The sequence below is a fragment of the Ahaetulla prasina genome, chromosome 3, assembly GCF_028640845.1.
Source record: "Ahaetulla prasina isolate Xishuangbanna chromosome 3, ASM2864084v1, whole genome shotgun sequence".
Classification (NCBI taxonomy): Eukaryota; Metazoa; Chordata; class Lepidosauria; order Squamata; family Colubridae; genus Ahaetulla; species Ahaetulla prasina.
Genome location: NC_080541.1, coordinates 46,776,766 through 46,793,377, shown reverse-complemented (window position 1 = coordinate 46,793,377; position 16,612 = coordinate 46,776,766). Strand labels below are relative to the sequence as shown.

The 16,612-nt window shown below is 35.7% G+C and overlaps 1 protein-coding gene across 3 annotated transcripts in view; it reads right to left on the bottom strand.

The window, feature by feature from the left end:
- Positions 1 to 2,612: 2,612 nt before the first annotated feature.
- Positions 2,613 to 16,612, bottom strand: part of CA8 (carbonic anhydrase 8) — a 49,905-nt gene continuing 35,905 nt past the window's right edge. For 2 of the 3 annotated variants that reach the window (XR_009154585.1, XM_058178283.1), the window contains 2 exons: positions 10,503 to 10,685; positions 2,613 to 7,200 (listed from right to left, as the gene is read on the bottom strand). Coding sequence is in view for 2 of the 3 variants with exons in the window: in XM_058178283.1 (XP_058034266.1) it covers positions 10,551 to 10,685 (135 nt within the window). In the remaining variant the exon portion in view is untranslated. Of the gene's footprint in view, positions 7,201 to 10,502; positions 10,686 to 12,818; positions 12,932 to 16,612 lie in introns of all 3 variants that reach the window. The other variant, XM_058178282.1, reaches the window with a different exon arrangement.

The window sequence follows — 16,612 nt, the reverse complement described above, 5'->3', positions numbered from 1 at the left end:
TGGAAATGTGGTAGAACTCGTATGAACAGATTTTCATGTATTCCTGACTTTTGTAGCAGAACCTTTTCATTTGGGAATTTACAGGATTTCTTCTTTGGCTAGCAATTTTTATTCCAGACCATCTTTCTAAGTGCAATCTCAAGTCTCCATTTTGAAGAGGAACAGAAAAGTGAAGCAACTACATTTTGAATGGAATATAGAACTGTTATGGATATGTTCGTACCACTGAAATCTTTTATATAAAATTGGAAAAGTGAGTTCTGTGCCTGGGATTAAAAACTGAAGTATTGTGCAAGATTTCTACTGGGGATTATGAATTTAGTTCATGTAATAATGCTGAGAGTCATCAGGTCCTCACATTCCTCAAACTTTATCTTTAATATATTGTCAGCCAGTTTTCCTTAGCAACTTCCTAGGTCAAATTTATGCTTTATAGATTACATCAATCTATTTTAACAATAATTATTTTTCCTTGTACTGTTTTTGCTTAAGGGGACTATATGTGGAATAAGGAATTCTGTATACACACACCGAGAAAACATCCAATCTACTTTATGTATTTATTGATATCCAAGTAAATATCCATAGGAATGCAGTGCAGGGGTTGGTCTGTAGACTGGCTGTCTTAATTTTAATATCATTAAGCCACTTCTGTAAGTGAAAGTTGAATGTGATCCTAGTGTTCTAGTATTCATTTCTTGTATTTAATCTTTCCCTTTGAATACTTGATTTTTTTTATCCTAACACAAACTATTGATCAGTTTTATTTCAGCCCTAAAAATATTCTGCAGTCTATTGTTACTGGTAAGAATCAGTTGGGCTTAATTCTAAATTTCCAGTTGCCATCAAGGGCGGTCCCATGAAGACACAGCCCAAGAGCACAATGTGGTTCAAAGAATGGTTGTCCCCCACTTCCAATTCTTTCTTTTTTTTCATAAAAAAGTTTTATTTTTACAATCATTTCAAACAGCTCATCCAATGTACAGTTATATACAATTAGTCAGGCTTGCCCAGTCACCACCCCCCTTTTTAACACTCTTCCCTCTTCTACCTTCTTCTACTTTCCAGACCTTCCTCTCCTTCTCTTATCTACATCTTCTCCTCCCTCCACCCTACACCTTCCTTCCCCCACTTCCAATTCTATGACTGGCTATGAATAACCACTAATTTCTATGGCTGAGGACAGAGTGGAAAGTAAGTGCAGAGAAGGTGGGATGAGGATGAAGAAGGGTGAAACAATACATGCAGAAAGAAGTAGAGTATAGGAAAAAGATGAGGATGGAGAACAATAACAGGGAAATTGAATGAAGAAAAACACTAGCAGCAAAAAGATAGAGTGGTGGCATGCGGCAGAAAAAATGTACACATATCTAAGACTTAGATAAAAAAGATTCATATGAATTGGATGAGAAGATTGACAGAAATGATAGCAAGAGGGCGAATAGGATGAGTATGATAAAGAAATCTGCAAAGAGCACCAACTTACTTTCCTCTCTGACACATTAGTCATTAGCTAAAGAGCAACGTTTTCTAAAATGGACATACACCCTTTGGCACTAACTCTTCAGGGCAGCCATTTTTGAAACAGTTTTTAAATTAAAGCTTGGACTATTAGGAAGCGGAGTAAACAACTCCTGCAAAAGATCTCACAAGTGCCATTCTCTCTACCATGAAAGATGTGATTTCTTGATCAAATTACTGGTTTTTCAGTCTCACCAGTTTTTCATTTGGTGAAATGAATGTAGTCCAGTGAAGCAAAACACTGCACACATTTTATTAAGACTTTATAAAGGCTTCATTGTCATTAGACAACACACATATGTTTTCACTGTCTGTTTGACCATGCCTGTAGTTGGATGGGCTGATATTTGTCCTTTGTATCTTCTAGACATGGCTGAGTTTCTGTAATAATTCCTATTCTCCAAATTTCTGATCACTTATATCAGGGGTCTCCAACCTTGGTCCTTTTAAGACTTGTGGACTTCAACTCCCAGAGTCCCTGGGAGTTCCACAAGTCTTAGAGGGACCAAGGTTGGAGACCCCTGACTTATATGATTATGCTTTTTAAATCATCACTTTTTTAATGTGAGTAAAAGGCACATTATTTGACTATTGATTGTAGAAGAATTTTAATGCCAGAAAGCACTGAACAAAGTTCTGAGAAAACATTAACTATGGTAAGTATTTACAAGAAAACAGAAACATATCACTTAATTTAGAACATGGCCTAGTGTGCAAGTTCCATGTCAAAATATAAAAAGTTAAGCTGCAGCATTGCAATTATAATGGCTTTTGCTAAAATCTCTTAAGACATGCATATACTTTCTGGGCCTCAACTAGCACTAAACTAATTAACACAGCTCTCTTATATACTTGTGTACAATAGCTCCATTATTTCTTGCCAGTCCCTGGTGTTATATAAGAGTGATTGAGTAGCTAATTAGTCCATAATTGTATTTAAACATTATATACTTGTTCAAGCTGAGTACTCCTTCCAAAATAAAACTAAATGAAACTGAATGATATAAGAAATATATTCCCAGTATTAAAGAAATGAAACTTGCCTGTAAAGTATTGATAAAAAATGAATTTTATTAAAAGTAGTGTAGAACATGAAGCAATACAAATTACTTGGCCTAATTTAAAATTGATTACATCAATGTATGTTCCTTTAGTCTTCCTTAAAAATTAATCTCTGATTGTATTAACATATAAAAATAACACTTTAGGGAGTCGTCATATTTTCTTTTTTAGTTATATAACTGCATCAGCTAACATATTGCTTTACATTTGAAAGCATGTTGGCTTTTTGTTTTGTTTTGTATTCTTATTCTAGTAAATTTGCTTCTTTAGTTCATAGCTGACAATTTTCATATTATACACTTTTTCATTTGATGATGAGGCTTAGAATGATACATAGTTAATCTGCTACATTAGAATTGGACATGATATATTCTTTATCATGTACACACCATTTTCAAGAAAAATACCAAGAATTACTTGCAATTCCTGAACCTCATTGATCGAAGAGAACTAGAAGAAAACCAGAAAGAAATCAAAGAAGTTGTTAATGAAGAATTTGAAAAGAGACTGCCAAAGACCAAGATTAAATGATGGAAATAGCCTAGAAGAGAAAGCCAAGGCCAAGAAAGACAAAGATCTAGGAAAAGAACTTAACAAAGAATTTCAGAGAGCTGTTAAAAATTATAATGACATCTGTAAAGGCATCAAAAATTAAAAGAGTCAGGAAAAAACAAGGAAAGCCTTCCAAAGATCTCTGAACTCCGAAAGAGGCTCCAGTTTTGAATTGGTATGTAAAAGAACAGCAGTAGACGGATGATAATTGATTAAAAGAGTATCTAAGAAAGATGGAAGGCATATGCTGAAATTCTGTATGGCAGAAGTATTAATATCTAAGCTATTCCCTTTTTACAAGGATCTCTGGTACTAAAATATAAAGTTAGATCAGCACTCCAGTTAGTGCCAAGTCAAAAAGCTACAGCAATAGATATAATTTCTGCAGAAATATGACAAGCAACAGAAGAAGAATATGTAAAGGCTCTAACTAAAATATATCAGCAAATCTGAGGAATAATATAATTGTCAGCTGGTTCAAAAAAGTTAATCTATACACCAAGTAAAGGATATTTGACAGAGAGCAAACTAGTGTATAAGTTCACCCAAAGAAGCTTTTTCCAAAAGGCAGCTGGATTTTCTTGGGTTTTTTTCTTTGAAAAGTTTTCACTTCTCATCTAAGAAGCTTCTTCAAGTCTTCAGAAGTCTCTCCACTTAAAGCCTTGAAATAATATGAAGGTTGGTTTTATAAAGGTAATCCAAACTTTTTCAAATTAAATCAACCTTCAGAAAATACCATACAGTTCTACTAGGCTGATGTAAAATAGCATTCAAATATGTCATTACCTTACAGTCTAAGGCACTGTTTTTCAAATTTCACAACTTTAAGAGATCTGGATTTCAACTCATAACTGAATTTCAACGTATAAAGCAATATTAGTACTGCTTTATAAAGCCTTAGTAAGACTACACCTAGAATACTGCACCCATGTTTGGTCACCACATTATAAAAAGATGTTGAGACTTTGGAAAAAGTGCAAAGAAGAGCAACTAAGATGATTAAAGGCCTGGAGACAAAAACATATGAAGAACGGTTACAGGATTTGGGTTTGGCTAGTCTAGAGAAAAGAAGAATTGGGGGGACATGATAGCAGTATCCCAGTATTTGAGAGGCTGCCACAAAGAAGAGGAGGTCAATTTATTTTCTAAAATACCAGAGGGCAGGACAAGAAACAATGAATGGAAATTAATCAAAGAGAGAAGCAACCTGGAATTGAGGAGAAACTTCCTAAGGATGAGGACAATTAACCAGTGGAATAACTTGCCTTCAGATGTTGTGGTTCAGGGGTCTCAAACTCATGGCCTTTGGGCTGGATAAGTCATGTGCTGGCCACGCCCTCTCCTGGTTTAGCAAATGGGGTGGGGGAAGTTGTGATACATCACGTGACATCACCTCACAAGTTTGACACCCCTGTTGTGGATACTTCACTGTAGATTTTTAAGAGGAGACTGGACAGTCACTTGTCTGAAATGGTATGTTATGATCTGTTTGAGCAGGATACTGGATTAGAGGACCTCCAAGGTCCCTTGCAACTCTATTCTGATTCTGATTCTGAACTCCATACTGGCTGGGTAATTCTGGGAGTTGATGTCCACAACTATCCATGATGAAAATCCTGGCAGCATAATTAAGTTCCCCACTTTTGTACATATTGATACATATCAAGAAAAGGTGGTGTTTCTGTCATGGTAATCTGTCCCATTATTCTACCCCATAGAATCAGTATATTAAAAATGTGACTTGCAAGATAACACCAGAAGTTGTCAGAAGTTGCTTTAAAAATCCTCCCCAAACAAATTGCAAATAAAATATGTTAGAGGGGAAGTTTATTCAGTTATACCAACACTCCTCACTGCAAAAGTTTCCATTTCTTTCCATTTAATGTCTTTGGTCTCAATGCATTGCAGTTCTCCACAGTGACTTTTTTGATGCTTCAATTAACAACCACTCATTCAGCAACCACTCAAAGTTATGGTGGTGCTGAACAAATGGTACTTATGACTGGTCCCCAAAGTTCTAGTCGACCTCTCTCCATCATGTGATCACAATTTGGGCTGCTGACAACTGGCTCGCACAACAGTTGCAGTGTTCTGTGGTCACCAGATCATTGTTTGCAACCTTCCCTGCCGGCTTCCTACAAGCAAAATCAATGGTCATAAGTCACTCCTGTCAGTCAGTACCACTCTCCCTGCTTTTTCTCCTGCGGAGCCCAGCTACAAAGTGTGACCCAGCTGTGCACACTCCTGTCTCAGGCAACATTCCCCCCCCTCCTTCTGTTGTGCCATGGCAATCACCTGAGTTTCCACACTTGGCAGCAGCCACCTCCCACATGATCATACCAGCCACTTAGTCACCTTCTGGCCAGCTTGTGAACCACTCAGCCTTGTCACTTCACCACTCATGATCCTCATTTAACAATAGCAATAGGGACAGTTAGAATTGCCATCACTAAGGAATTGCCATCACTAAGGAATGCAGTCTTATAATGTCACACATTATGAATGCAATTAGCAATGGAAATTCCAGTCTCCATTACGGCTGTTAAATCAGGACTAACTGCAAATTTATTTCTGGAAAATTTTCTGCCCATCCTGCTCTTTTGTGTCTTTAGTTCTATTTTACAGGTTTATTTCTTTACTGGACAAGATTTTCAGTTCCTCTGACAATCTTTGGATTAATCAGGAACCCTAGCTTAATCTCTACTCTTCTTTATTCAAGAAGTTTCTGAGTTCAACTTTTTATTATTTTCTTAAAGAATAAATCCCTTGGCTAAATTAGTCTTTCTTTTCAGGGCAGTCTTTAAAGAAGAAAGAACTATTCTAGATCCAGAAAACAAACACAAAATAATTGAATATTTCATTCTTTCTCATAAATTCTTCATGGGTATGCTTTCTTTCATAGGCTATATCAAACACTCATGTGTAAGTGCATGTTCAGTAACTGCAATCTGCAAAATCCTCTGTGTGTTATTGTGATAAGTTATTACTGTGAATAATTTATATTGTGTCAGAATGATGCAAGCATGAAAATAGATACATATTTAAAAGAAGGTACTCTGTAAATTTAAGTCCTTTGAAGTATCCCTTTTCATCTTTTATCCATATCACATATCACAACATAAATATGAGTGTCCTACATATCTTATTTTGGGTGGAAGGTAGAAAGGGAATTAAGTATTAAAACACTTTGAAGTGTTTTAAGAATGAGTGATTTAACACAACACATTCTATAACCATCAATTACTAACAAACTAACAAAATATTTTTCTCACATCGTGCCTTTATGTGACAATTTGTGACAATATGACAAACGCAATCTTCATAGCACTCCCAGGATGAAGTCATTCCACTGTTATTTGTCACTGGACACATCAAATTATCTTCAGTTCCACTGTTATGTGCTTTGCTTCCTAGGACAGAACATAAAAGGGCTCATAACAGAAATAGATTCAATCACTACTCCTTTATAGGAAGCCATTAAATTCAGTTTTCATATAACAACATTAATGTGCATATATACTACACTCAGTCACAAGCAATCCTACACCAAGTGAATATACATTCAATCAATGCAGAGTATTGGAATTGACTTGAAGCAGTTGGAAAACTATAGATGCCAAGCAAGTAGCAGAATGAGAATCAAGGTTTTAAAAAAGTGAGCTCCACAAAACCTTGGGCAATATCACAGACCTTTATTCAAATATAAACCTAAAATTATGTAAGCTCTTAAATGACAATGTAGTCTCAAAACTATTGTCAGCCTTTAGATAAAAAGAAAGTCTTCAAGATTATATCCTTGTGCTGTGTAATTGATGAATGGCTCCACATTACATCTTCCGCCATCTCTAACTGAAGCAAATCATATTAAGTCAATATGTCAGTTGAAAGGGGAGTTCAGACTCCTTGCCAGGAAAATTCAGTTCAGTATCTTCAGGAAAGTATCCAGCAATGTGATCCATTATTCAGAAAGAATTCTAGGGTGACTCTTTTTAGTAGCTTTTAGGCAGATCCAAAGACCACAAAATCTTCAGACAAGATCAACTGGGTCAGATCAGAATCAAGGGCCTGGGAGATGAAAAAGAACATAGTATATCATGGTTATTGTATTTTTCACTGTGTTCATTGTGTAATTAAAATTCCTATTTGAACAAGCCAAAGTTATAGAATAGAATAGAATAGAATAGAATTTTATTGGCCAAGTGTGATTGGACACACAAGGAATTTGTCTTGGTGCATATGCTCTCAGTGTACATAAAAGAAAAGATACGTTCATCAAGGTACAACATTTACAACACAATTGATGATCAATATATCAATATAAATCATAAGGATTGCCAGCAACAAGTTATAGTCATACAGTCATAAGTGGAAAGAGATTGGTGATGGGAACTATGAAACGATTAATAGTAGTGCAGATTCAGTAAATAGTCTGACAGTGTTGAGGGAATTATTTGTTTAGCAGAGTGATGGCCTTCGGGAAAAAACTGTTCTTGTGTCTAGTTGTTCTGGTGTGCAGTGCTCTATAGCGTCGTTTTGAGGGTAGGAGTTGAAACAGTTTATGTCCAGGATGCGAGGGATCTGCAAATATTTTCACGGCTCTCTTCTTGATTCGTGTAGTATACAGGTCCTCAATGGAAGGCAAGTTGGTAGCAATTATTTTTTAATTTAATTTAATTATATTTTAAGTTATAAGTTAGAGTTCATGATTTGTGCAATCCAGTTAGCAAGGTACAGATGCAAATTCATTTGTGGTTAGCTACCTCTAGGAAAGTAAGCAAAGAGCATGATTTGAATATCATGCACTAGCTTTACTGCTTTGTTATGACTTAGTGCAATGTCCAAATGAATTCTGAGACTAATTTGCAACCATAGATAGAGGCAAATACAGCAGAAACCCCATTAGTCTGTAATTTTGTCTAGCATGTTTGTGATGTGCATCCAAAATACAAAATAATGCAAAATCACTAAATACAGTTTGATATAAGGTTAAATATTTGAACCAGTGTGGGATAAAATAATATGAAAAACTTGACATTTATATTCTACAATTCTAACTGAATATCCCCTTCCATGAATATTAATATATTCCATGTTCAGTTATATTATAAGCTTCTAAAATTGCTAGTTATTTTAAAAATTGCAGCCAATGTAACCTTCATTTCTTCTCAAAAACAAGCTAAATGATATGTTGGAAATCCAAAATCAGCTGTATTATTTATTTCAAAACCAACTATTGAACATCCCATATTGAACTGACACTTTGCCAGAATAAAAGATTTAAAACGTTTCCTTCAAATTTTCCTATGTGGCAGTTTTCCTGATTTCCAGCACTATTTCCCTCATTAGGGGAAACCCTGGGAAACATTTATTCCCTAATAAAACGAAGAGGAACAACTGAGAGGATTTACATTTAAAAATAGTGCAGTGGGAAAAACATTACTTTTCATCTTTCTCAGTATTGTGCTCCCAATGCATTTCCAGGAATCCTGAAGCTGCTTTGAACAGAATATAAAAAATGATCCAACAATGGAACTCTACCATCTCATCTTGTTGCATCCAGAACTGCTGAAGAAACAAGATTAAGGAAAGGGATCTTGTAGTTTAGTTTAGTTTAGTTTAGTTTAATTGAACTTATATACCGCCCTTTTCCCGAAGGACTCAGGGCGGTTTACAGCCAGATAAAACAGAAATTACAAAAATTAAAAACATTTTAAAATCTAATTAAATTAAAGGCCGAAACAGTAAAACATTAATAAAGCTATAATAAAACCCACGTTTAAAATACTTCAGGCCAGCCCTGCGCGATGGAACAAGAAAGTCTTGAGTTCGCGTCGAAAGGTCCGGAGGTCGGGGAGTTGACGTAACCCCGGAGGCAGCTCATTCCAGAGGGCAGGAGCCCCTACAGAGAAGGCCCTCCCCCTGGGCGCCGCCAGTCGGCATTGTTTGACTGACAGCACCCTAAGGAGGCCCTCCCTATGGGAGCGCACAGGTCGCTGGGAAGCTATTGGTGGCAGCAGGTGGTCCCGTAGATACCCCGGTCCTATGCCATGGAGCGCTTTAAAGGTAGTAACCAACACCTTGAATTGCACCCGGAAGACCACCAGAAGCCAGTGCAGCTTGCGCAGGAGAGGTGTTACATGGGAGCTTCGAGTCGCTCGAATTTAATAATTGTATAGTTGTAGAATTTAATAATTTAGCCACCCCCTTTATTTTGTCCATTATGAAAATAAAAACTATATGAATTATACCATTTATAAGACCAGCATTTTGTAGACTAATTGTTATCATTGCAATTTGAGATTCTGCTGTTTGGCCCATCATAAAATTGGGCACAGGGCAATTCATTGAGCTCATAGCCCTGCCACCATAAAACAATTTTCTTAACCTCTTGGCTTTCAGCTAAGCATGCTCTAAGGATTGTTTTATTTCTCCAAACCCCAAACCTTAAAACCCTGAGATAGTTAATGTTATGTGATCCTGTTAAACAATAAAATTCATTACATTTAGATTTGTAGTTACAAGTAATCCTCAACATGATCACAATTGGGAGTAGATTTCTCGTTTTAAGTCATTGCGGTCGTAAGTCAAGTGACCAGATTTGATTTTACCATTTTTTGTCATCATTGTTAGGATAGATCACAATAGCTGATAAGCAAATCCATGATCGTTAAGTGAACACAGCAGTTGTTAAGTGATGGTTGCTAAGTCAAGAACTATCTGTATAAGCTGCATTACAAGGACATGCCCTAAAAGCTACCAACAACAGTAATTAGAAATTTGAGAAGAGAAGACTATTGGCCAGTCCTGGGACATGACATGACATGACATGACATCCTCAAATGTCTGAAAAGAGCATCCAACAAAGGTTAAGGTTTATTTTCTGCCATTCCAGAATACAGAACACAGAATAATGGATTTAAATTAAAGAAAATATTAAGAAATATTAGGAAATATTTTCCTAATATTGGAAAAATATTAGGAAATATAAATATTAGGGGGGAATTGTAATAGTAAGAACAATTTGTTAACAAAAATGGAAACAATTAGTCAAAGAGGAGATGGGCTCTTTTTCACTGGATATGTTAAAACAAAGGGGCCAAATTGTTATTTGCCAGGGAATCCCATATTAAGACTTTTTGCACAGTGCAAGATTGGATTTAAGGCATAAATATCCTCTTTCAGCTCTATGATTCTTTGACTCTAAAAATGACTTCCTATCATATTAAAAATTTGGTCAAAACACAATGTACAGATATTATACATTTCCACTTCTCCAAAAGAAATGAATATGTCTTTAATGGAAATTATGCTGAAGTTAGTACAAACGTCATATTTTATAAAAGTCAGTATTTTCATTTTTCACTTACCTATATTTTGATTTTAATTCTTTTTCTTTTTTTAATTATTTGTCTCTGCTACTGGAAAGCAGCCCTTATGACTCTGTCATTAAGTGGCTGTGTTGGTCTGAAATTATCTCCTAAATTTCCATCGCAACCTTCTAGGAGTTCCGCTCCTTTTATATGATTCCTCAGTCCTCGAAATTCTTCTATCTAATAAAACAAGGAAATGGACATTTGACTCCCTTGATTAGTAGTTACACTGTTAAAGATATAGATTTTTTTTAATTCTATTTATTTTTCCTCTCTTTAACATACATCCCACCATTCCAATTGTTATGACATACAAAGCTTTAAAAAAAAACATGTAACCAAGAATATTTAATTTAAACTAAATTAAAATTATCTAAAATAAATTAAAGAAAGTGTATCAGATACTTCCCATGCATTAATTCATTTCCCCTCTTATCACATTAAAATTTACAATTTCTTATCATCTTTTGGAACATTCTAAGGAAGGCTTTTGAGGTATTATAGATTTTACTGTATGAAGCTAGTGATCGTTTCAAACAGAAATTGGATTAAAATAGAAATTGTGGGGGGGGGATCCATTATGAACTTGGCAATGTGCCAACATTTCAACAGGGTTCCATTCCTTTGTTTTATGACATGATTACAAGGCTGAAATGAACCAACTACATCAAACCCACCTGGCTATTTTAACTGAAGACTAAGCTTTGATAACCTATTCTTGCTTAATCATAACATGAGTCTTATATTTCACAAGGAGACAACCCAATTATTGGAAAACCAAGACAAAATTGACCTTTTAAAAACAGAAAAATAAAGAAAGGGTTTATGAGAAGTAGGCAAAACTAACTCTTCCACAGAATCGAATCGAATCGAATAGAATAGAATAGAATAGAATAGAATAGAATTTTTATTGGCCAAGTGTGATTGGACACACAAGGAATTTGTCTTGGTGCATATGCTCTCAGTGAACAATATGCTTTTAAAATGAATCATTGGGACAATGTAAGCAAATGATTTTTTATGGAATTTATTTTGTTTAGTAGTTTTCCTTTATATGGATGAAGTTTTTAAACCCAAAGAGTTGAAGTGAAGGAAAAGAACTAAAAGACATTTATTAATTCAGTGTTAGATATAGTGTACTATTGAAACATATCTTCTTTTCCAGCAGGACCTGTAATTCTGAATATGGATTTAAGTTCTTTATGATCAGATTTTTTAAATTTTGGAAAACAAATCTAATGGAACTCTAGCCAGAAATTATTTAACTTCATAATAAAGGGCTCCAGATTGTGCACCCTGCAGTTGAGATGGGGAATTACATTTCAAATAGGAAAAGGATAGCTTCTTGAGTGTTTCAAAGTCTTTTATTTTTGAAACATAGGAGAGAAAAAGCAAAACAGAAAAAAGGAGAAAAATTATTCTAGAATTACTGTGTCATGCTAGTGAGAAAATATCAGTCATTGGGGGAAAAAAGTCCTTTCAGAGAGGCAGAAACCAAAGTTTTTCATGAAGAGAGAATTGTATGTAATTGTTGCCTAGACTCAGGGGTGAAATCCAGCAGGTTTTGACAGGTTCTGGAGAACCGGTAGTGGAAATTTTGAGTAGTTCAGAGAACTGGCAAATACCACCTCTGGCTGCCCCCAGAGTGGGATGGTAATGGAGATTTTGCAATATCCTTCCCCTAGAATGGGGTGGGAATGGAGATTTTGCAGTATTCTTTCCCTGCCATGCCCATCAAGCCACGCCCATCAAGCCACACCACGCCCATCAAGCCACACCCACAGAACCAGTAGTAAAAAAAATTGGATTTCACCACTGCCTAGACTCACATGAATTCTGTGTTAGCTATGGAACATGCTGGCACTGGTTGAAATGGCTCTGGGGAGCAAAACTAGCCAGCAGCTACTGGGTAGTATTGCATTAAGTCCCCAGTACACAAATAAGGTTATTTTGCACATCTGTTCAAACATCTGCTAGTATTTATTTTAAGGGAAACAAGCATAAAGTTGTTTTTTTTTAAGAAAACTACTGGGCATTTATTTATTTATTTCTCTTTTCCCCTCTACTTTTCTGTTTTTCTTTCGTAGTACGTTTTTATATTTATAATACACGAACAAAATGGTAACAACAGTTCTTCATTTCTGACCTTTCCATTTTAATAACACAAATGATTTAACCTTTATTTTAAAAGCCATAAACTGGTCAATTTAATGAGATTTCCAGGAAAAAGCAAATGTAATGCCTTGCAATATATTTGCATGCTGTAACCTTTCACTGAGAATTTCAGGCTGTGGTCATAAGAACAACCATTACCTGAACTTGGGATATAGTTAAAGGATATCTAAATATGATCCACGTAACACCTTCACTGCAGGGTGGGACCGTGAGAGAGCCTTCATACACCCAATAGTCTCTTAGCAGTGGATCTGAAATTGAATGAATACCTTGGTTTGAAAGCAATAATGTAAACATATTTGAAGAAATTAGATCATTTTACTGCATGCAACCTACAGCTGTTCAAACAGTGTCTCTAGGAAGTATCTCATAAAAGGATTTGATCCCTAGTTCATCTTGCAGCACAGAGAGGTTTGTGTAGACTGATCTAGCAGAATGCAACAGAAAACATGGTGATATGCTTCCGAGGATAGCTCTTATAAAAGCAATCGTTTCCATTAGAATTATTTCAAACAGAAAGCAGGGCAACCACAAAGCTTCCTCTAGTTTGGTACCTCCAGTTTGTGGACATCCTATATGAACTTCTAACAAGAAAAATATCTGAAATAGCCCAGTTATCCACCTATTGCACTGAACTCAAGACATGGATGTATGATATTTGTGCAAATTGGCTTTTCTGATGTTTTGTGCCTTCATAGCTTTCATTTCCAACCCTCTACTAACAGCTTCAGTTTTAATCGTCTTCTTTCACTTTTCAGAATAATCCTAAACAAGTGTACAAATTTAATGCTGCTGACCTTTTCTTCCTAACAATTTTTCTTTTGCATATGTTCTTGAAGTCCCTACCATGTTCAATCGAGCTTCCTCACATGTAAATAGTTCTCTAATTCCTACTGAAATCTATTACTAAGTAAATATGTATAAAACTTTACCATGTTTGGTTGAAAAACACCATCACACAATTATCTAATGTACTTAAATAATGGAATTAGAGGGACAAAATTTAAAAACAGATGGAGGGTGTTCTTTCATTTCAAACAAATAATGCTGAAGCTCAAAGTGGAGGAAGGTGGTTGTTATAAGCTACAGATCAAACAACTGTGCAGATTAATCTGAATATTGGTGCTACTGTAGAAATTAGAAAAGATTTTTAAAAAGTTTAAAGTCAGATGAAAACTAGGTTTGGAATTTGTCAGCCAATTTTACCATCTATCCTGTAGCTTTAAGTAGAAATATGTTATTTAAGTAGAAAATATCTTATTTAAATCCAAAGGAACATGAGACATTAGGTGCTGTTTGATATTATTATTACTATTATTTAAGATTTAATCTTCAATTCGATTCACAGCCTGGGAGTGGTAAAAACTTAACAGTTCAAATTCAACCAACAGTTCAACCAAGGACCGAAGAGCTTTTAAGGTAATGTCTGAGTATATAGGCAGTTTTTTTGCAAAGTCAGACTATTCAGTGCTAATAAGTTCAAAATGTCCATGTATCTAGGCAATCTTTTGGGTATTGCTCTAAGGGAGGGCTGCCAAACTCGCATCTTGAAGGCCGGATGCGTCACACACTGGCCACACCCATGCCCATTTTAGTGAACAGAAAAAAGTCACAATACATCACGTGATGCCAGCATGACGATAAGAGTTTGACACCGCTGCTCTAAGGGCTCCTATTACTGTGGGAACAACCATTGATTTCTTCCTCCTTAGTCACTCAACTTCAATGTTTTGTAATTTTTCGTAGCTGTTTCTCTTCAATTTGTGCATCACCTGGTATTGCGATAGCAATAAATTTTATTTCTTTTCCACAATAGTGATGTCAGGCATATTATGGGCCAGAAATTTGTCTGTTTGGATCCGAAAGTTCCACAGGAACCTCCACCTGTTCATTTTCAAGAACTCTGTCAACTTGATGTTCCCAGTGATTTTTACTACATTCAAACCCAAACTTCTGGCAAATGTATGATTTTGGCAATTTGATCATGACGTTGTAAATAATCAGTCTGAGAAATTTTTCTGCAGCCACTGATAAGATGAACCACTGTTTCATCCTTCGCATTGCATAAGCAATATTTGCTGTTGTTACTAACAGGTTGAATTTTGTTTTCATGGAATTAGTTTGAAACACTTGTTCTTGAGCAGCCAAAATGAAGCCTCCAGTTTCTTTCTTCAGCACCCCTGATCTCAACCAGCTCCATTTTGTGTTTGCCTTTCCTTCACAGTCCTATTGACTGTGCATAGGCTTCTTTTGTTCCCTTTTGATATTCTGCTTTCAATCTTATTGTTTTCAAGAGGTTTCCCATGTTCACCTCCATATTGCTGTTGTTGTTGTTGTTGTTGTTGTTGTTGTTGTTATTGTTATTGTTATTATTATTACTACTGCTATTATTATAATTATTATTATCGTCATTATCCATTAACCATGAAACTCAGTCAACTGAACATTTAAAAATGTATCACAAATACCACTGAATGGCATTATTGGTTAATACGGGTTGCTGACAGCATCCTAGGTATCAACCAAGTATCTTCTTAAAATGTACGATGTTCCAAGTAGCTCAGTTTTTTGCAGTTCTGCTGCTGTTATTGCAGGAAGCTGCAATTTCTTGATATATTTTATAAAATTATTGGACATGGTACCAAGTGCTGCAATGACAATGGGTATCAATGTTACATGTTTCATCCCTAATCACATAGATATCATCATCATCATCATCATCATTGCTGAAAAATTGTAAAATAACCAAAAATTCATGAAATGTTTGCATTCTTTTCTAAAATGCTATGAAATGCCTAGAAATAATATCAAAATCTAACAATATTTTATTATCTCTCAACATTTCATCACACATACACGTATATCAGTTAGTTAACATTTAAAAGAGCCAAACTGGATCCAGAGTTACCTAAAGATTGATGGAATGCATTGACTTTATCAGATTTAATTCCTTTGTGACTCTTTTATCCCAGTTGAATTTGCTCATAATTCTATCTATTCTATCTATAATGGCATCCATCATGTTCATCACCTTAAAGTGGACTAATTACAAGGAAATCTATTAATACATTCAGTGATGAAATCATCCACGGATTGTCATTGGTTCGCTGCCCGCGCATGAGTGGTGCATGCCAAATGCATGCTGCGTGCATGCATGCGCAGAGCATGTCAAATACACACTATGAATGCATGCATGCATGTGCAGTGTGCACCAAACACGCTGCACGTGCATGCACAGTGCACACCAAACACGCACTGCATGTGCACGCATGCACATTGCACACCAAACGCGGGTTTCGCACAGAAAAAGGAGCCTTTTGGAGGTAAGTAGAACAGCGGGGGATGAGAACAGCTGTCCCGCGCGATTTAGATTCACTAGAAAGCAGGATTTCCTGCTTTCTAGCGAATATAAATCACGCAACACAGCTGATTGTCGGAAATACTGGTTCAGATGAACCGGTAGTTTTTTTTAACTACCGGTTCACCCGAACTGGTGCGAACTGGTAGCATTTCACCCCTGGATACATTGCCCCAAGAATGTGCCATTATAGTCACAGATTTCTCAGATCTGTGTCTTTGGAAATGAAGAAAATAATAACTCAAGAATACTACCTGTCTGGTATTAGATGATTAATAAGGAGATTTTTGTTTCAATTATGTGCCTCTTTTATGTCTTTTTCTCTTAATTTTAATAATGGTAAATAATGTTTATGGGTATTATGATGTTTTGTAATTTCTCCAAACAACAAACCTTTTTATTACAACAGGTTTACCTAAATTATTTGAGATTTATGATTTTTAATTAATGAAACCTTGTGTGCTCAACTATTTATTGTGTTAAGAAATACATATATATTTAAATATCAACAATACTTGGACAATGACAAAGGAAGAGTCCCAAGACCTCACAATGGTCTGCAAGTCCAGTTAGT